The sequence below is a fragment of the Panthera tigris genome, chromosome C1 (assembly GCF_018350195.1).
Source record: "Panthera tigris isolate Pti1 chromosome C1, P.tigris_Pti1_mat1.1, whole genome shotgun sequence".
Lineage (NCBI taxonomy): Eukaryota > Metazoa > Chordata > Mammalia > Carnivora > Felidae > Panthera > Panthera tigris.
This window is the reverse complement of record NC_056667.1, coordinates 211,484,221-211,506,215: the sequence shown is the minus strand read 5'-3', so window position 1 is coordinate 211,506,215 and position 21,995 is coordinate 211,484,221. Positions and strand designations below refer to the sequence as shown.

General features: G+C 45.2%; 1 protein-coding gene across 12 annotated transcripts in view; it reads right to left on the bottom strand.

Annotated features, from left to right (window-relative positions):
* ARMC9 (armadillo repeat containing 9) overlaps window positions 1-21,995 on the bottom strand; it is a 151,953-nt gene that overhangs the window by 105,842 nt on the left and 24,116 nt on the right. For 11 of the 12 annotated variants that reach the window (XR_006220985.1, XM_042995612.1, XM_042995619.1 and 8 more), the window contains 2 exons: window positions 14,483-14,640; window positions 7,901-7,999 (listed from right to left, as the gene is read on the bottom strand). Coding sequence is in view for 11 of the 12 variants with exons in the window: in XM_042995612.1 (XP_042851546.1) it covers window positions 7,901-7,999; window positions 14,483-14,640 (257 nt within the window). In the remaining variant the exon portion in view is untranslated. The remainder of the gene's footprint in view (window positions 1-7,900; window positions 8,000-14,482; window positions 14,641-21,995) is intronic. The other variant, XM_042995622.1, reaches the window with a different exon arrangement.

Sequence of the window (21,995 nt, the reverse complement as noted above, 5' to 3'; positions counted from 1 at the left end):
GAGAAAAGGCTTGTGAGTCCGGGTCTGGAAGTCAGAAGAAAAATCTGAGCTAACGGTACATTCTCTGCCAATCACGGTCCCAGCAAGTGGCTGAGATCAAAGGTGGTCCATCCTCACATCCAGGGTCGGTTCAGGTACACGATGGGCACTGGGCACGAGGCGTGGCAGGGAGAGGTGAGCGAGGACGGCAACTCCTCCTCAAGACAGTGAGCACTGGACCCGGAAAGCCTGCCTCGAGACGCAGTGGCGACGCCGACAAAGGGCAGGCATCTCGCCAAGACTTCAGAAAGCTATGGAATGGAGAACGTAAGGGCTGAAGGTGCCGAACTTCAAGCCAGAGCCATGGTCCACACGACAGGAAGCTGTAGGAAGCACCCTCCTCAGCAGAAGCATGCCACGGCAACGTTTCCTGAGCAACTGCACGAGGCCACCCCGAGAAAGGGTCACCGCCACGTCCCGGCGCCTTGCAGGGTTTTAGTGCGAAGAAAGATGGCTGATTTTGAAGTAAATGCTTTCTAAGATTCACGTGTGTGGGGTCTTGAATAGATAGAATGCAATCACACCTGGTGGTATTTCAACTTATTCTCCCAATGCGGTTTCCTTGGGAGTTTTGAAAAAAGGGTTCATTCCCAAGTGGGCCGTTTTTCCAAATGAGGACGCATTCAAAGGGAAACCTCCCCAGCCAACGAACCCCAAAACGCACAGGTACCACTAGGAGGGGCTTGGGATTCGCTCACGGGGCTACGCCCCGGACTCTGTATCATGGTCAGCTCATCCCCAGCCCCACTCTTGCCCTGGGCTGGACGCTGCCTCTCCCGCATCAGCCCCGGTGCTCCTTTCCTGGGGCGTCTCTGCATTCGTGCCTGCCCGGCACACACGGAGGAGTAAGGACAGAGACAAACCACGGCGCTTTCCCAGGCTGTTCTGTGCCATACAAAGGTGTGTGCTGCCTCACTACTGGAAGCAGCAAAAAACGGAAAAGCCCCTTTGAGGTTTAGTAGAGGAACGGTCAAATGTATCGTTAAAACTCTAAAAGATAAGGAAAAGATGAGTAAACCCAGAAGGACGCAGAAAATTCTTTAAAATGTACCAAGTTCAAAGAGACAGTTGCAGAGTGAACTGTATAATAAACACCTTAATTCTACAGAACTTTTAAAGGTCTGGAAGGAAGAAGAGGAAGCAGTCAACAGGGTTACCTATGGAGGGAGAGGAGATGGGGTGAGTGTGAGGCAGATGTGGGGTTTATGTTTACTTTACTATTAGATTGTTATGTATTTTCCAGTGAACACATTTGTGTATCGGTTGTGCAGTCTTAGAAAACAGGGGCACCTGGGTGGCTAAGTCGGTTAAGCATCCGACTCTTGATTTCAGCTCAGGTCATGATCTCGTGGTTTGAGTTCGAGCCCCGCGTTGGCTCTGTGCTAACAGTGCAGAGCCTGCTTGAGGTTCGCCCTCTCTCTCTCTCTCTCTCTCTGCCCCTCCCCTGCTCTCTTTCTCTCTCTCAAAAAATAAATACACTAAAAAAGAAAAAAAGAAAACAAAAAATCCCTACCACTTGTGCCCTGAGGGAGAAGCTTCTCTTCTCGCGATTATCAGATGGCTGAGAATACAGAATCAGATTTATCTTGTATCCCGGCGGATACTCAGCCCCATAGTTTGGAGCGTGAGTTGGTGAGGACTGAAGAATGACGCACCTGGGGTTGGGGTGGCGCCAGGCAATCAAGCTAGAAGAGGTCACCTGGGAGAGTTCTCTTTCCAAAAAATCAATCCCGTCATTATCAGTCCTGGGAACATCTGGATTTGACCGCCAGCTCCGCTAATGTGAGTGGAGGTTCAGACACAGTTCTCTGGGCATGAACTAGGGCCACTCTCGGCATCTCCTCTGCAGGGTCCTGCGCCAGCATAATCCCCCTGCTGCAGGGCTGACTTCCTGGATTGGTGGGTTTAGGAGTGGACTGGGCATGCACCGCCCAGCTCCCTGCTTCCCCAGAGGGAATAAGCCTCCCCCACCCCCCACCCCCACCCCCACCCCCCGCCCCGGGAGCAGAGGTCAGTCCCGCAGGTCCCCGCCGCCTGTGGTGCTGGTGGAGGAGAGGGGCTTGGCCAGAGCTGGACGTGACTGGGTAGTCACATTTCTTGAATTCCAGGATTTAAACGCAGGACGCCCATCTGTCTACAAATAAAATCCACATTCTCCCGTATAAGCTTCATCAGAGTTGACGGCAATATTGTCAGCTCCTCTTTCCTTTGTTCTTTTGTCCCACTTTTCAAGTGGTTCAGAACTCAGGGGTCAGAAGAGTGTTATTTACTGAGTCCTGAACTTTCAACAGCGAGAGAGGTTGCAGAAGGCCAGATTCTTAACAGCCAGATTTAAAAACCAGTATCAGGGGCGCCTGGGTGGCGCAGTCGGTTAAGCGTCCGACTTCAGCCAGGTCACGATCTCGCGGTCCGTGAGTTCGAGCCCCGCGTCGGGCTCTGGGCTGACGGCTCGGAGCCTGGAGCCTGTTTCCGATTCTGTGTCTCCCTCTCTCTCTGCCCCTCCCCCGTTCATGCTCTGTCTCTCTCTGTCCCCAAAATAAATAAAAAACGTTGGAAAAAAAAAAATTAAAAAAAAAAAAATAAAAACCAGTATCAAATGTACTAAACTTTATGGATACCAGCAGTGTTCTGATGGGCCCGGCCCAGCTCCTTTACAGAGGACAGTGAATTCAAACACTCAAGGTCGACCGACACTGAGGAGGAGCCGATCGAGGATCACGCTAAAAAGGAAGCTGATTCATGCCTACCTCTTTATCTTGAAACTGATGTCATTCTGTTCGGACCTAGCATATCCTGGCAAGTAAGAAAGCGACGCTTCGCTTCTCAATCCTACTGTTCGACCACGAGGCACCCCCTCTAAACTGCACCCTCATTTCCTCTCCATCCCTTATAAATCTGATATTATATATGGACTGCAGACATCTTAGTCCACCACTGTTACACTTTTACAACAATGTTCTCCTTTTGCAATGACTCATATCCACTCTTTATCGTCTAGAGAAATCTATGGGAATAATAAAAGACTGTTTGTAGCTTTTATTGTCTGTTCCTAAGTCAGTGACTCAGAGGACAAAAATGGTTAGGAAGTAAGACAAGCAGAGCTCATGATCTCTCCTCTGGTTTCTAAGGCCTGGAACCTCTACCTTAATACAACTATAAGCAGGAAGGACGGTAGCAGTAGTCTGTTGACAAAGAATTAATGTCTCATGGGACAAAGTATCAGCTATGTTGTGCCTCCCTCCCTCTTTTAAACTGCTCCTTATTAACATGATATCCATTTTAAATAAGCCGGATGCATCACTCTGACAACAGAAAATGAAAATATAAGGATACCTGTATGTGTAGATAGGATGGGATTTTACAACACAGACCTGAAAAACACAAAGTATTTGCTGAACTAATAAGTGTAAGGCAGGGAGGAAAGGAATGGCTCTATTAGACACAGATCCTGCTGTGCTAATTACTGCCAGAAAGCCATCATTTTTGGTAAGCTCTGCTCTTAGCTGACTTACAGCTAAGCATACAGGGTACACACAGGGTCAACTCAGCCAGTCCTCAGGGATGTGGCTTGAAGCTCCTCATCCTGGAGGGCCCTAAGGGAAGTAAAATTTTTTAAATGGTTATTTATTTTTGAGAGAGAGAGAGAGAGAGAGAGAGAGAGAGAGAGAGGGAGAGAGACTGTGTGTATCTGTGTGTGAGTGGGGGAGGGGTAGAGAGAGAGGGGGGACAGAGGATCTGAAGTGGGCTCTGTGCCGAGAGCAGACAGCTCTACGCGGGGCTCGAACTCATGAACCGTGAGACCGTGACCTGAGCTAAAGTTGGACCTTTAACCAGCGGAGCCACCCAGGCGCCCGGGGCAGTTAATTTTCTGAAACTCCGATGTCTCTGCGTGCTTTACTGACATTTAAAAATGGTGGATTCCCCACGCACAAATGGCTGGTTCCCGAAGTTCTCTGCAGGCTACAATCCCCGGGGCCGCATCCTAAAGCACAGACTGTGCAGCTTCCATAACCACGTGCCCATGTGTGGTGCAGCCACCACAACCAACGGCTCTACGAGACTTCTGTGAGCAGCCGGGCGATGGGGTCAAGGACACTTGCTCTCCACCATGTTACTGTGTCCTTTCTGTGAAGATCCACAACAAAGCTGACAGTCTAAAGGGCACAGAGAGCGCATCAGTGGCACTGGAATGGTCTGTTTGGGGAACGTGACTCGCGGGGACTCACTTCGCTGCTGGGCTTCCTAGGTTGCGTGTGCAGGCCGTATGTTGTCTTAGATGCAGTGAAATACACAAATATATGCAATAAACATTACACAAGCATCTCTCTTTCCTGCTAAGTATATCATGTAACTGCTCACGTGCCCCTGTTGCACGGGCCGCTAGGAAGCTCAGAGCTGGGTGTGTGCCTGCTTCTGCGGCCATACAGCAGCTTCTGTTTTGTACTAGCCATAGCCACGGCTTACTTGTGTTGTCCTACCCTCATTTTCTCTCTCTTTTTTTTTTTATATATATATTTTTAACGTTTTTACTTATTTTTGAGACAGAGAGAGACAGAGCATGAATGGGGGAGGGTCAGAGAGAGAGGGAGACACAGAATCTGAAACAGGCTCCGGGCTCTGAGCGGTCAGCACAGAGCCTGACGCGGGGCTCGAACTCACGGGCCGTGACATCATGACCTGAGCCGAAGTCGGACGCTCAACCGACCAAGCCACCCAGGCGCCCCCCTCATTTTCTCTTAACCACAATTTCTGCCCCCCTCCCCGCCACCCCGACCCCAGCATTACTGAGATGTAGTTGACATATAATACTGTGTACTTTTAAGGTGTACAAAGTGATGAATTGATACATGTATATATTGTGAAATGATCTCCACAACAAGGTTAGTTAACACATCCATCATTTCACATACTTTTTTGTGTGTGGTGAGAACGTTTAAGATCTACTTTCTTAGTAACTTTCCAGTATATAACACTGTTAACTATAGCCACCATGCTATCCATTACATCCCCAGAACTTACTCATCTCATAACCAAAAGTTACACCCTTTGACCAACATCTCCCACCTCCCCCACCCCCTGGCAACCACTACTTTACTTTCTGTTTCTGTGAGTTCTAACCACAATTTATTTCTTTCCAATTTCTCCTATTTGTGTTTTCTCAATACGCTGCTCAAACCGACTTGAGAATGAGGTAGCTTAGAAATTTTTTCTTAATACTAAAAAATGTCTCTGTTTATGAAGACCCTAATATTAATGTGCAGACCCTTCTTCCCCTTAATTAAAAGCTGTGGCTCTTGGCACAAAAACAGACACACAGACCAATGGAATAGAATAGAAACCCCAGAACTAGACCCACAAACGTATGGCCAACTCATCTTTGACAAAGCAGGAAAGAACATCCAATGGAAAAAAGACAGTCTCTTTAACAAATGGTGCTGGGAGAACTGGACAGCAACATGCAGAAGGTTGAAACTAGACCACTTTCTCACACCATTCACAAAAATAAACTCAAAATGGATAAAGGACCTGAATGTGAGACAGGAAACCATCAAAACCCTAGAGGAGAAAGCAGGAAAAGACCTCTCTGACCTCAGCCATAGCAATCTCTTACTCGGCACATCCCCAAAGGCAAGGGAATTAAAAGCAAAAGTGAATTACTGGGACCTTGTGAAGATAAAAAGCTTCTGCACAGCAAAGGAAACAACCAACAAAACTAAAAGGCAACCAACGGAATGGGAAAAGATATTTGCAAATGACATATCGGACAAAGGGCTAGTATCCAAAATCTATAAAGAGCTCACCAAACTCCACACCCGAAAAACAAAAAACCCAGTGAAGAAATGGGCAGAAAACATGAATAGACACTTCTCTAAAGAAGACATCCGGATGGCCAACAGGCACATGAAAAGATGTTCAACGTCGCTCCTTATCAGGGAAATACAAATCAAAACCACACTCAGATATCACCTCACGCCAGTCAGAGTGGCCAAAATGAACAAATCAGGAGACTATAGATGCTGGAGAGGATGTGGAGAAACGGGAACCCTCTTGCACTGTTGGTGGGAATGCAAATTGGTGCAGCCACTCTGGAAAGCAGTGTGGAGGTTCCTCAGAAAATTAAAAATAGACCTACCCTATGACCCAGCAATAGCACTGCTAGGAATTTACCCAAGGGACACAGGAGTACTGATGCATAGGGGCACTTGTACCCCAATGTTTATAGCAGCACTCTCAACAATAGCCAAGTTATGGAAAGAGCCTAAATGTCCATCAACTGATGAATGGATAAAGAAATTGTGGTTTATATACACAATGGAGTACTACGTGGCAATGAGGAAGAATGAAATATGGCCCTTTGTAGCAACGTGGATGGAACTGGAGAGTGTGATGCTAAGTGAAATAAGCCATACAGAGAAAGACAGATACCATATGGTTTCACTCTTATGTGGATCCTGAGAAACTTAACAGAAACCCATGGGGGAGGGGAAGGAAAAAAAAAAAAAAAGAGGTTAGAGTGGGAGAGAGCCAAAGCGTAAGAGACTGTTAAAAACTGAGAACAAACTGAGGGTTGATGGGGGGTGGGAGGGCGGGGAGGGTGGGTGATGGGTATTGAGGAGGTCACCTTTTGGGATGAGCACTGGGTGTTGTATGGAAACCAATTTGACAATAAATTTCATATATTGGAAAAAAAAAAAAAAAAAAGCTGTGGCTCTGACCCATGGTGGCAGGGGGGCGGGGGGAGGGGGGTGTGCGGCTCGGGATCTCCTGGTGCTTTCTTCCCAATTGTACAGATCTGGCTCTACCATTCAGCCTGGGGCCCAGGCAATAGGTTGGGGTGAGCCCCAGGAACACGGGTTCGAGACCTTTGAAAACATCCTGAGGAGACATGGGTATACTCATGGTTAAGAACCCCAACTCAACACCATCTGCCTCCAGATGAGCTATATCTTAAGAAGGACACGATATCACCTATGTAATATTTTGCCTTGGGATGCAAACCCTGAATCGAATCATGAGAAAATATGAAACACAAAAAGAGAAATGTCCTGTTTTTTTAAACAGGGAAACTGACAAAATTGGAAAATGCACAGATTAGGTAAGAGTATCATAAAATATTAAACTTACTGAAGTTGATCCTTGTACATGAGAATACTTCTAGTAAGAAATTAACTCTCCACTGAAGTATTTAGGAGTAAAAGGCCATGGTATATGTAATTTATTCTCAAATGGCTCAGAAAGCAGACTGTGTGTGTGTGTGCGTGTGTGTGTGTGTGTGCGCGCCTGTGTGTGTCCGTGTGTGTGTAGACAAAGTAAACGGGTAAAATGCCAACAGTCACCGAATCTGGGTAAAGGGTATACAAGCATCCTTTGTGCTATTTTTGCGATTTTCTCTAAGTTTGTAGTTATTCCAAGGAAAAAGTTAAATGAGAAAAAGAAGAGAGTGCCTGCTTCGACTGTATAGCTTCCAATACGGCAGTAATTTCTTAAAAAAGGAAAGAAGTTTCCTTCCTTTCCTATTGATTTGATAACTGTTACCAGCCCTTGGCACCAAAGGGCTCCAAATGGAAGAGCAGACCGTGCCTCTCTCCCACCACGCCTAGGAGGCCAGCTCCCAGCTGCTCCCTCTTCAAACACAGCCTTCTTTTCCTTCTGGGAGTTTACGGATCCCTGAAGCCAGCTGAAATGCAGATTCCTGAACGTTATTTTCCCTCGCCCTTTCATTTTTTGTTGTTGTTTTTGTTAGGCTAAAGTCTATTAGATCATGATCTGAGCTGAAGTTGGATGCCCAACGACTGAGCCACCCAGGCGCGCCTAGGCTAGTTTTAAATTCGGGGCGCAGACCCGGGGCACAGAGCCTTACCGTCCCAGGCCGCGTGAAGTCCACACTGTGGGCCAGGCTCTGTCGCATCTGGTTACTGAAGAGGCGGACGCATACGCTCTGCAGGTACTCCGGCGTGATCTGCAAAGAGGACAGGAGGGCGGCTGGTGAGAGGCACGAACCCCCCCCCCCCCCCCCCAGGGACAGCAGGGGACCCAGCAATGATCAGAGCTGTCCCTTGCTGGGCTTTCTGGAAGGTACAGAGATGGAATTTTGCATTAACCCAGGGGTTCTTGGGCACTAAAGCCCTGCGCCTGACAGAAAAAAACTGCTAACGTGCTACAGGTATGATCACGGCCTGTCATATTTTAAATTACCTAATTCCAGTAGATGTACTCCCACTGTCACGCAAAAGGAACGGACTTTAAACCGTTTGTGCGGGCGTGTATGAATCCAAGCAATCAAGTCAATCAGGGGGCCAACAGTGTGGTCAAACGAATGCTAGCCTTCAAATCTAAAGATCTGGGCTCAAGTCCCGGACTTGGGAAAACCAGCAGCTCCGCCCCTTGCCTTGTGACCTGTCGAGTGAAATGAACTATGTCTGCCTCTGTGGGTCATGGTGACAGGGTGAACGAGAATGACACGTATGCCTGGCACATGCCAGGTGGCTGGGTACGTGCTTACTGAATGAATGACAGAGGCGTTTGTATCGAGTGCCTGTGGGTGGGAGTCTGCTGCCGTCCCGTCAATGCCACTCTATTCTGGCCTTTCTGGCTGCTTCTCTCACCGGCTCACTAGCTACTGTGACTCAGGACTGGCTTACAGCCTCTCAGGTAGTAATCTCAGGATTTGTTCTTTTTCATTTTACATCTTTTCTTTTTATAAAAAGAATGCACCTTCCAAATGCGCAAGTGTCCCAACCTCTCCCCAGTCCCATCCTTCCCTACAAACCAATCTCTGGAGGTAACTATTAACCGTTTTGCTCTCTTCCAGGTTTTTTTCTATGCCTGACAGTGGGAGGGAAACCTCCCTTTCCTCAGCCTCCTGATGCCGAGTGGTGACCCCCCACACGGTCACGTGACTGGCCGCTACCCCACCCTTACTCAGCTGTCCCCACGTGAGGCCCCCTCCACCCATTCATGGGTTAGAAAGCACCGGGAATGTGGACCGCATCCTCTCCTCTCCTTGGGGGACTCCGTCTACCCACTGGAAACTTCTGGTCTGCTTCAGACACACCAAAGGCCCTGTCCATCCATGGCAGATGTCTGTGCTCATCCCTTGACACTCAGCTCTGTGCGAAGCGACTCAGACAAAGCAGCACCCCATCTCCAGGGGGCACTTCCCACATCAGCCCGCGTCCATTTCCTCTGAATGTCCACAGTATCGAAAAGTAAAGGTTCCTTTTTCATCCTGTATTTTTAACCTTTCCTTTTACGACTTTTCATTATCTACAACCTAAAAACACATCCAAATATATTTCATATTTAAAAAGTACCTTCCCCTTCCTCCACCTTAGGTCTCCATCTATCAACCACCCTCCCAGTATTCTTCCTTCACAGCCAAGGTGCTCGAGAGAACAGCCCACATTTCCTGTCTCACTTCCCCTGGACCTCCCAAAACGCTGCAATTAGGCTTCTAGACGCATCATTCTGTGGAAACTTCTGTGGCAAAGGCCATCACCACTGACCTTCTATTATGTCAAAATCACTGGGCACTTTTCAGTTCTAGTCTTCTAAAGTATTCGGTGGCTTCCGAGACTTTGCATAAACCCTTTACTCCTGAAACTGTTTTCTCCTTTGACTTCTGGAACTGCTACCAGAACCAATTCTTTAACAAGCAAATTTGACTATGTCACTTTCTTGCTTAAAACAGGTGAATGAGGAAAGGACACAAATAGACAGTAGACTAAGTATAAATGGCCAACAAATATATGAAAATATATTCAGCCTCATGCATAATTAAAGAAATGTAAATTGAAACATTCAGAACACCAAGTTTTACTTCCCAAACTGGGAAAGAGTTCAAAGTATAATCGTGTCTAGTGTTGGCAAGTGTGTGGAGAAATAAACACAGATACAGATAAACCCCCAGGGATTTGGGTAGACGTTGCTGAAATCTCAGGAGAAATCATTTGGCAACATGTATCAAAATGTTAATGCCCATAACCTTTGACCTAACTATTCCACACTTAGGATCTTACCTTACCTGTTTTCAAAGGTATACAGTATATAGAAGAATGTTCATTGGCACATTTTTTTGTTATAGCAAACATAAAATTTAAACGTTCACCATCAGAGATCTGACGGATTATAATTCGCTCTTACAATGGCATAATGTACAAGCCTAGAAAGGAATGAGGGCTATGTGGCCATGTGGAAAGATCTCCAAGATATACCGAAAGTAAAATAGCGAGTTTCAGAAGAATAATGGGTCATATGATCCCACGTATACGTAGGCCGCGTGCAGACATGCACACACACACGCCTATGCCTAGAAATGCTCTAAAATAAGACGCAAGCAAATGTTAATCTTGAATACCAATAAAGAAGTGACACTAAGAAACCGTGTGGGAGGGGGCTTTTGCTCCTTACTACAGACTACTCTGACTTGTTCCAATTTGTTACCACAAACGTGTATTTTTTTTACATTAAAAACAAGCCAGTTATAGGGGCGCCTGGGTGGCTCAGTTGGTTATGCATCTGACTTCCGCTCAGGTCATGATCTTGCGGTTCATGGGTTCGAGACCCGCATCAGGCTCTGTGCTGACAGCTGGGAGCCTGGAGCCTGCTTCCTGCTTCCGATTCTGTGTCTCCCTCCCTCTCTGCCCCTCCCCTGCTCACGTTCTGTCTCTCTTTTTCTCTCTCAAAAATAAATAAACATTAAAAACAAACAAACAAACAAAAACAAGCCAGTTACAAGTCTAGTCCCTGCCCCTGCCGCCCCGCCCCATCTCTCCCTGCCTGGTGGTCTGTGGGCCTCTTGCGCACTCCAGCAGGAGCTCATGTGCCCATCTCTGGTCACCATGCCACCCCTGATGTCACATCGACTCTGGCTGTAAGAGGCACACCAGGATTCTGGTAGCTATGTTTTAAAAGGAGAGAAGGCAAAGGAAGGCAAATACTTTTCTTTTTATTTATTTCTGTATTGTTTGAACCTCCTAATCACGGGCATGTCTTTGTCAACAGAGGTTATAGAAGCCATGTTTGTTTTCTTTCTGATACTTTTCTGTATTAAAGTCAACGCATGCTATTATTAAAACTGAAAAAAAAACCCAGTTAATTTAAAAAGTCCATTTTTTAAGGTATATATTTCAAAAGACCCTCACTAACTACAGGACAAATCAGGGGCTCCTAAGCATGATCTATAAACCTCCCCATGATCTTTACTGGCCCATCCTCTCTGCATCCTCTTTCAGCATGTGGCCACCACCCCAGCTAATGGCCGTACCAGGCAACTTTCAGCAGTGTGCGGGCTATGATTTCACACGAACAGAGAGGTTTTCAGTGCAGGATACTAAAACGTATTAAAAAGCTACTATAGTAAAAAACACAATGCATTTGTAGCTTAAGAATAGCCAGATCAATGGAAAAAATTAAAATCCCACTACATGATAAAGGTAGCCATTCAAATTAGTGAGGAAAGAAGTAAATAGTTCTGGCTCAAATGGTTATCTTTTTTTCTGGTGGGGGGATAAATTTCTTTCTTATATCATCTATCAAAACAAATTCCTTGTGGATTAAAGATTTAAAAGTAAAATTAAAACAAAACAAAACCAAACGACCAACAGAAAAAAATTAATGTGAATATTCCGGCTCCTTTAGTGGGAAAAGCTCCTTTATTAACACTTTGAAAAGGCAGGATGAATGAAGGGAAAAACTGATAAAATGATTTGACTATATAAACACGTCAATTTTACTAACTTAAGAAACACTAATTTAAAAACCAAAAATCAAACTAAGGAAAACATTTACAAAAGATGAATTCTGAATGGCCTGTGTCTCAACAGGGATGCCCACAGCTGTAGTCCTGATTTCCCCCAAACCTGCTCCACCCCAGGCCTTCCCCAGCGCGGCCGGAGGCACCACTGCCCTCCCACAGCTTAGGCCAAAAACCTGGCGTCATGCTTGACCCCCAAACCCCCGCCCAGGTCCAATCCAGCACGAAACACTATCGGCTCTATCTCATAACACACCCAGAGGGGCACCTCCCTGGCTCTGGCTGCCATCACCACCACCACCACCAGGTCTCCCCTCGTGACCGCAAGCCCCTCCTGCCGGTCTCCCTGGTTCCTCCAGCCCTCCGAGGACTGTTGTAAAACAAAGGCAGGTAATCCTTCCACAGCATGCCAGACCACGCCACCCCCCTATTCCGCTCCCCAGTTTACTCATAGTAGAGACATCCTAACGATGGCCCTCGGGGCCCTGACCTGCTGGGTGCTGCTCTCTGTCCTTCACTGGGAGAGGCACACTTCTCCTTTTGGTCCTTTGCATCCTCTTCCTTTGGCCTAGAATTCTGGGAGAATCCCAGAGGGCTGCGAAACGAATTCCCTTACCTCTTCCAGTGAAGCTCCCCCTGCCTGTCTAGTTAAAATTGTCCCCTGCCCATAGACACACGTACTCTGATCCCCTCCACCCTGTTCCTTTTTTTCCTCACAATGCTTGTCATTTTCTAACACACGACGATGTCATCTATTATCTACTGCTTATATTTACTATTTATTATTCTCGCCCCTACTGGAATGTATGCTCCCTGAGGTCAGGGATCTTTGTTTTGTTGTCTGATGTATCCCACAGGCCTAGAACAGGGAAGGCCTGGCACATAGTAAGCTTGCAATAAATCTGCATTCAATGAATGAGAAGCATATAAAAAATGTTCACTGTCATGTGGAAACAATGTGAGGTACATTTCAATCCCGAGACTACTTCTCAATGATCAAATTTACAAATACAAATACAAATGTTGCAACAAATACAGGTGTCCTTTTAATACATGAAGACAGGACTGGCAAGGATATAAAGATAAGGACTCCCAGTGGAACCAGACCAGCAAAACCTTCCTGGAGCACCTTAGCACAGATTGCAACCTCGAAAATCAACTTTAAAAAAATGTAACAGGGGCACCTGGCTGGCTCAGTCAGTGGAGCATACGACTCTTGATCCTGGAGTTGTGAGTTTCAGCCCCATGTTGGGTGTAGAGATTACTTAAAATGAAATCTTAAAAATAAATAAAATTTAAAAATTTAAAAATTTAAAACGTAACAGAGGCTCATCTCCTCCCACTATATTTATAATTTATGAAAGTCAAAAGCTGGAAACAACCTCGATGTCCAACCTGGACATTAATACGACGCGCAGCACTGCTACACGACGGACTTGAGCCGCTAACGGTGAGGCTCGTCGAACACCTCATGTCTTCAAGAATGCACGATGCGGTATTAAGGAAAATAGAAAACTTCGCCTGAACCAGAGTCCGTCTAGTGCAGCCAAGCCCTGCGACAAATGTGGAATGTTAACAAGTGTTGTTACTAAGTGACACGATTGCAGGTGATTTTAATCGTATTTTTGCACAGTTCTCTATTTTTAAAATTTTCTATAATACATATTATTTTATAGTCATAGTTTTAAGTCACTAAAAAATTTTTATTTTATTTTTTAAGTAATGTCTACACTGAACCTGGGGCTTGAACTCATGACCCTGAGATCAAGAGTCACATGCTCTACCAACTGAGCCAGCCAGGTGTCCTTTTAATACACGACCTTACACCGGCAATAAAATTATACAGAACTTAACATACACACAAGAGCACAAAACTGGAGAAATCAGAATAAGATCAATAGACTGGATCAATGTCAATGTTCCGGCTGTGGTACTGCAACCTAGTTATGCAAAATGTTACTCTTGGGGGAAACTGGGCAAAGCGTGCCAAGCCTCTCTGCATTATTTCTTAAAATTGCATGTGCTAATTATTCCACTTTTAAAGAAAATGTACACTTCTACAAGGGGATTTTATTATACTTCTAATTTTTTAGTAAGTGAAACACTAGAGTCATTCCTCTTAAAGTCAGGAATAAGACAAGGAGGCCCATTATTCGATAATGTCCCGTAGTCAACAATGCCACTATGCGAATGAAAAAAAGTCATTACAAATAATGAAAACATAATATAAAACAAAACAATCAGTATCTGAAGATGATATGACTGCCAGTATAGAATACAGAGGTATCAATCAACAGAATCTATCAGATTAATAGAGTTCAGAAAGGTGGCTAGATATAAAATCAATATGTGAAAATCTGTAACTTTCTTTTATAGCAGCAGTATATTTCCCCCTCGTTTTTATGCCACTCCGTATTATTTTTTTCTGTTGCCAGACAATTTACCGTTTGCCAACGTGAAGAGTAAGGTAGAGAAATAAAGATGTCAGGAAAGACGGACAAAATACTGTGGGCAGCACAATCATGGGCATGGAACGTTGGCGTGGTCTCCTTTATACGTCTGGCTTTGTGAAGCACGGGGGCAGGTGTCACTGGCCGGGAGAGGCCAGGAATCCCATTAACACAGCCCAGGCCCTCAACACTGCTTTAGCTCCAAACAGACACGCAAGCAGATGCGGATCTTCCTTACCATCTTGCCACTGACCGTGGCCTCCAGGGAATCCACCAGCTCTGCCGTGACCCCGATGAGATTGTGGTAGTCTGCCTGGATCTTATTGTACCGCTTCAGGTACGTCATTGACCTACGCTCGGCTTCTATCAGCTGCTGGTGGAGCTGCTGCGACATTTCTAGGAAGACGATTTACATTAAAGCAAAACAAAACAAAACAACAGTAAAAACAAAACAAAAAAAACCCCACAAGATAAAAAATATACTCTTCTCAAGGCAGTATTGTGCCTGCTTTCAGAATGTTCTGCAGTCACAATGAACTTGATATTATTCGTGTTTAACACTTTACTTCTGGGGCACTTGGGTGGCTCCATCAGTTGGGTATCTGACTTCGGCCCAGGTCATGATCTCACGGCTGTGAGTTCGAGCCCCACATCGGGCTCTGTGCTGGCAGCTCAGAGCCTGGAGCCTGCTTCGGATTCTGTGTCTCCCTCTCTCTCTGCCCCTCTCCTGCTCACTCTCTGTCCCTCTCTCCTTCAAAAATAAATAAATATTAAAAAAAAAAAAACACTTTACTTCTATTTCCTGACACATTTAATTACAAAGTGCTTTGTGACCACTGATTTTCAATTTCTGGTCTCTGGTAGTTCAACTGAATCGTCACTGGTTTTCCTCACACAAGCTATTTCCTTGACTGAGCCCCATGCAATTTCTTGTAGTTGCTCTCTCCGTGTAAAAGACACAAACTCAGTATTTCTTCCAGCTCACACACTGGGTGAAGCAAACCTACAGCTTTTCCTCTGTGTTTGCCCCGTGAGGTTGTCTGGAGGTAATCCGTATCTGCAGGCCAGCTCTTCATTTTCGGTAAAGGTTAGGCTACTTGCCTAATGCTGAGGAAGCTAGAATCCAGAATTAGGCAAGATTCAAGGTGCTCGGTCTGCCAGCTTGATAAAGCACAAACCACCCCACTGGGCCCTAGAGCAGGCAGCCTTGGAAAGTTCCAGGGTTCTCTTCTGGGACGCTGCACCAGGGACAGCACTTGATGGCCAAGCCACCCTGGACACAGCCGGAATAGCGAATCTTATCCAGTGTCAGCACTCCTTTGGCCCATCTTCCTTTTCCCCCTCCCAGAAGGCAAAGTTTGGACGGAAGGAAATGACGATGCCCCCAAACCCAAGTTAACTACTCTTGTCCTAATTGGGCACTGTCATCATTTTAGAACACATTTCATCCATGCACTGAGAGATTTGAAAACCCTAAAGACCTGGGCTCAAGCGGCTACTCTACCACTTTCTGCTGGATAATCTTGGGCAAGACGCCTAACTTCTCTGATCTCATTTCTTAACCTATAAAACGGGGATGATGATAATGACCCTGAAGAGTTATTGTGAGGATTGTACAGCATAGGGGAAACAATCAATAATACTGTAATAACATTGTATGGTGACAGATGGGGACTACACTTATCCTGACGAGCACTGAGTAATGTACAGAACTGTCGAATCACTATGTTGTATACCTGAAACTAATACAACACTGTATTTCAACTATACTTCAACCTAAAAAAAAAAAAAAAAAAGCACACATACAAAAAACAAGTTAGTATGAGAATTAAATGAACAGATATACTCAAAGTGCCTAGCACAATTCTGGCCCACAAGAGGCAATCAATAAGTAATAGCTATTATGGAAAGGGGTCAAAGATTTCCTAAATATATTTCCATACAAGTAGACAACTTGAAAAAACCAGGGGTTAAACCCTAAAGGCGCAGTATGCAAAATTTGAAACGTCAGAATCATCCAAAAGTAAAGATAATCAAGCCTCACCTTCAGAGACTGACTTTATGGATACGGGGTGGGGACTGAGAAACCATATTGTCAACAAACTCTCCAAATGGCTCTGATGCATATCACAAGTTTGAGCCCCACTGTCCTAAATTATCTATTCCTTTTAATTTGTGTTCTAAATAGCTATGAGGATCACACGTGAACTGTATCTCAATTACAATTATGTGTAGAAGTCAAATATTTTAACTATTAAAACCTCAAATATCACATAATAATGAACTAATATTACTATTATTATTTAGCATCCTTCAAATCTCAGTATTAAAAGATAACTTTAAAAAGTTCTCAGGCCATGGGGTGCCTAGGTGGCTCAGTTGGTTAAGCATCTGACTTTGGCTCAGGTCATGATCTCATGGTTCATGAGTTCAAGCCCCGCACTGGGTGAGCTCGAACCCCACTTCGGGCTCCGTGCTGACAGTACGGAGCCTGTGTGGGAATCTCTGTCTCCTTCTCACTCTGCCCCTTACCCAATCATGCCCCCCCCCACCCCGTCTCTCTCTCAAAAAAAAAAAAAAAAAAAGTCATCTGGCATGAATTTACATCTAGCACTTGAAACTTTGGAAAACATCTATGGAAATCATTTGTCAAGTTTTTTCTTAAATATTATTAGGGAGAAGGAAGGAGTCACTACCATCTTCCTATGCTAAATAGTATTAAGGCTTTTTCATACGTACAAAATTCCAAATTACATAAACCAGAACATCCAACTATAAAAATTCTACAGGATAGTCATAATTCTACTTCATGGCAATGACTATTAGAGTACCTGTGCAAACTTTCTTAACATGTACCAAGTAGCAGATGATGAAGTCCCAAAACCCATTAACCGGGGCAAATAACCTCACAAATCATCAATATAAAAGTCCCCAAATTGGGGCACCTGGGTGGTGCAGTCAGCTGGGCATCCAACTCTTGATTTTGGCTTGGGTTGTGATCCCAGGGTCGTGGGATCGAGCCTCACGTCAGGCTCGGCACTAAGCATGGAGCCTGCTCAAAATTCTGTCTCTCCCCCTTCTGCCTCCTCCCACTCTCCCCTGCTGTGCTCTCAAAAGAAAGGAAGAAAGAAAGAAAGAAAGAAAGAAAGAGAGAGAGAGAGAGAGAAAGAAAGAGAGAGAGAGAGAGAGAGAGAGAGAGAGAAAGAAAGAAAGAAAGAAAGAAAGAAAGAAAGAAAAAGAAAAAGAACAAAAAAAAGTGTCCAAAGTTGTCCCCTCGAAAGAGGACTGCACAAAGGAATTCTCAGAAAGTCACTGTGCAATTAACTAAACGTAAGGGACTACTAGTGACACTTTTGCCTTAGGAACTCAGAATTGGAATTTATGACAGTATCAAAGTATGGCACACCTGAGGAAAAATACCTAACTGCCAGAAGCCACAGAAAGGAGAGAAGTGGGCAGTTGGGCTGAAATATCTGTGACCAGTTCAAATACACCATTGGACAGAACAGCCTGTGGTACAAAGATGTCACCCAGAGGACACCTTAACTGGCTACAAACAGGACCTGGCCATTACTGTTAAGCGATTCGGCTCCAGCTCCAAGCCGAATCTCAACTTTATTTCTGAGAGTAAAAAGAACTTTGACTCTTTTTTCCTTCTCAAAAGTTTCATGAGACAAGGACCACTAAGCCAAGATCCCTTGCCGTGCAACAGCTCAACTTTGAGTGGAGAGGTGTTACTAGAAATCCCAGGTTATATTAATGAAACTGAGTTATTTCATATTTCACAACTACTTCCATAATTTGTACAAAAGTCCAAAGAAGTACTTCCCTAGTTTTAAACAAAGAGATATATACAATTAAAAGAATGTCAGTTAAGGTCACAGAAAGTTTTCCGGTAATTCCAGCATCCAGTGAAACACTAACAAAAGTGATGAAGTTCTCCCTCCACGGCCAAGCCATCAAGTTGTCTCTCAACACTTCTACTTTAAATATGTTGCCTTTTTTTTTTTTTTAAAGAGTGGATGAGATTTAACTTTAGAGACCCCTTTGTTGCTCAAGACAAAATGATATATTTTAAATACATGGAACTATTTTTCTAACATCTAAAAATCTGAAATCAATCACTCTAACTTTATAATATGACATGCTCTTTCTTCTTTGTATTCAGATATAAATCAGCTTTGCTATTTTGCTAATCCATGAGTACCGAATAAAGAAAATTATGATGTAGATGTATGAATATAGATCATCATTTTAAAAATACCATTTAGGGCTCTAAACTCTAGAAAAACAGTCAGTTGCTCATTTTCTGAAGAGGTCAGATCAATGGATGGCAGAAATACTAAAAGATACAATTTCTATACCTTTTTATTATTTTTTTATTTTATTTTATGTATGTATGTATGTATGTATGTATGTATGTATGTATTTATTTATTTATTGAGAGAGAACGCATGCGAGCAGGGGAAGGGCAGAGAGAGAGGGAAAGAGAATCCCAAGCAGGCTCTGTGCCATCAACACAGAGCCCACCGAGGGACTCAAACCAATGGACCTGGTGATCACGACCTGAGCTGAAACCAGGAGTCAGATGCTTAACTGACTGAGCCACCCAGGCACCCCTCTGTACCTTTTTTTGGATGGCTAGGTAAAATAGTAAGACAATATGCTATATTTCCAACCTGAGTTTTTATTCTAAGTACCATTTTAAAATGTAATTCCTTTTGAGAGAATTTTCCACTCCAAGCACTCTTCTTGCCTTCTTCAAAAGCTTGTGGAAATCTTACTCATGAAACCTTCCTCTCAAGATACGCAGAATAATGATATTGCCCAACCATTCAATGTAAAAAACAACACCTAAGTCTAGAATTCAAAAAAACTGGGAGCATGTCTGCGCCTTGTGGTCACTGCAGCAGTGACTGTGGGAGGAGGGGACAAACTGGTGACAAGGGGCTGTCACGACATGGGGCCTGGGCCTGAGCCCCTGGTACCAGTGCCCTGTGGAGCTCACCTCTGATCTCCATGGCAATACTGCATCATGGGGCTTATTCAGCCACGGACACACGCTGCGCCTGCCAGGCTCAATTCCACCGACATTCTGCTTGGCTAGCCTCAGAAAACTCAATTAAAATCAAACCTAAAGAGGGCTCACACACCCTGGTCTCCTTGCTGAAATCCGAAGGGTAGATCTGTAGAAAAACACAGGCTCTTCCCTTTACACTCCCCCTCCCTCCCAGGTTTATTTTATCCATAAAACTGGGCCACTTCTGAGAGACAGGACTGGTTCCTGGCAGAAAGTTGTCCTCAAAAGCTGCGGGGTATGTTGGGGTGACAAGGGCTGGCTGAGACTCAGGAATGAGGGAGGTTTTCCCACCACTTTCCCTCCGCCAGTGCCTAGGGGTCCAAAGACCGAGTCTGAACGAGGATTACTGGAGAACTAGGGCGATTTTCTGAAACTCAAAGGATGCCGGTGGGGTAGTGGTTTTAAAATATGACGGCCACATCTTTGACACTCCTTCCCATCAAGAGGTGGAACGTCATTCTCCTTCCTTTGAATGTGAGTTGGCTTTAGGAATTTGTTTCTGATGAAGAGACTGCAGCAGAAATGACACAGGGTTCCTCGAGAGGCTGGTTTAGAAAAGGTGACACAGCTTCCACGGGCTCTCTCTGGGGACATTCATCCTGGGAACCCAGCCACCATGCCACAAGAAAGCCCAGGTCACAGAGGCGTTCCAGTCGGGCGCCTCAGCACTGGCCACCAGGTGCACATGGGTGAGGAAGCCTTGGGGATGGCTCCCCTGAACCCACGAGACAGCCAGGGAGAAATGCCTAAGCACACGGTTCCAGGCCAGGCAAGGTGATGCTGATAATAAGTGGACATTGTTGTTTTATGCCACTAAGCCTGAGATGGTTTGCTAGGTCGCAACAGAAACAGAAATAGGGGGGGCAAGGGTGCATTTCCAGGAGTTGCAGGGCGGGACCCAACACCTGGCACAATTTAAGAATTCCCACTGTTCTGGGGCACCTGCCTGAGTGGCTCAGTCGGTCGAGTGTCTGACTGTCGGTTTCAGCTCAGGTCATGACCTCACAGCTCACGGGAAAGAGTCCAATGTCGGGCTCCATGTGGACCCTGCTTGGGATTCTCTCTCTCTTGGCCCTTCCCCTGCTCCCTCTCAAAATAAATAAACATTAAAAAAAAAAAAAAAAAAAAGAAGAATACCCACTGTTCTGAACATGAGAAAACTGGTCTGGGAACCATACTAACTCTTCAGGGAGCAGGCCTGAGGGCCTGAAGAGAGCCGCTGGAACTCAGACTCGGGCACAACTTTACTGGGGACAGAGCAGCCTCAGTGAGCTCCAAGGCCACAGCCTGGTGACCCTTAGAGGATTCCATGTTGACCCCATGAGGCCACATCTGTGGCCCAGCTCTTCTGTGCTCAGGCACGGACTGATGCTTCCCAGTGAAGGATCGTGGGGCTTGTCCCTCTGAGCTACGGGGGGGTGGGAGGAGTGGGGGGGGGGGGCAGCTGGCAGGACCATTCACCTGAGCAGGATTGCTGGGTGGGGGAGAGGCAAGGCTGTACAAGACAAAAGGAAGCACTCAGACTTTCTTCACCTGAAGCTGAACCCGCCTTCCTCGTGTTGGAAAGCAAAGAGATAAATAATTTACTAACCCTACACCCCACCCCACCCCCAGCTTTTTTTGTTTTACAAAACTTTAACTCTAAAAAAGACCGTGGAAAAACAAAGACAGGAAGTTCTGAGATCCTCTCTAACATTGCCCTGCTGTGAGAAGGGCAAATGTGCTGTTTCCTGTGGTAACACTCCACCTGCTGGGGACTGAGGACTATGCCACCAAAACTCACAAAGGCATGAAACACATCATCATCCACCCTTTCCAATGTTAATTTAAGCACTTTTTGTAACGTAGGATCAAAGACAAAACTTAGGCAAAGCACCACAATTGTGGCCACTGACTTCATATTAACTGAATTTTTCTTGCCTTACTGAAAAATGGGATAGTTCTAGCAAAAAAAAAAAAAAAAAAAAAAAAAAAAAGACTAATAATGGAAAACCATCTTTTTATGCTAAAACCTTAAGGCTGGAATTCCTAAACTGAATGCAAAAAAATGGAAATGCTTCTAGATGGGTGTTCCATTGCTACGTAAATAAGACCCCACTAGACTAGTTCAAGGTAAAAGTGGAAGTTCCTAAAATGATACTTCTGGCACCCATGCTGCTCTGTGTCTCTGGCTGGGCTGCAGCCCCATCCCTTCAGGACATTGCTTGGGTTCTCTTCTCTTCATCTCTCTGGGTCTTAGTCACCTGATACACAAGACGTAGCTAAGGCCAGCCGTCCTGCAAAGTGGGCCTCAAGGAATCACAAACTTGATCACAAAATACCTCGTAGATATTTAGACTTTCATCTTTTAAATTAAAAAATAATGTAGACTTTTAAAGCCCATGTTTGCCAAATGCACAAATTCTCACCATCTCTGTCCCTAGCCTACTGCTCAAAACTTGAGTTGGCCAAGTTGTTCTTTAAAAAATGTTAATCTAGGGGTGCCTGGGTGGCTCAGTCGGTTGAGCGTCCGACTTCGGCTCAGGTCATGATCTTGCAGCCTGTGAGTTCGAGCCCTGTGTTGGGCTCTGTGCTGACAGCTCAGAGCCTGGAGCCTGCTTCGGATTCTGTGTCTCCCTCTCTCTGCCCCTGCCCAGCTCATGCTGTCTCTGCCTTTCTCTTAAAAATAAAC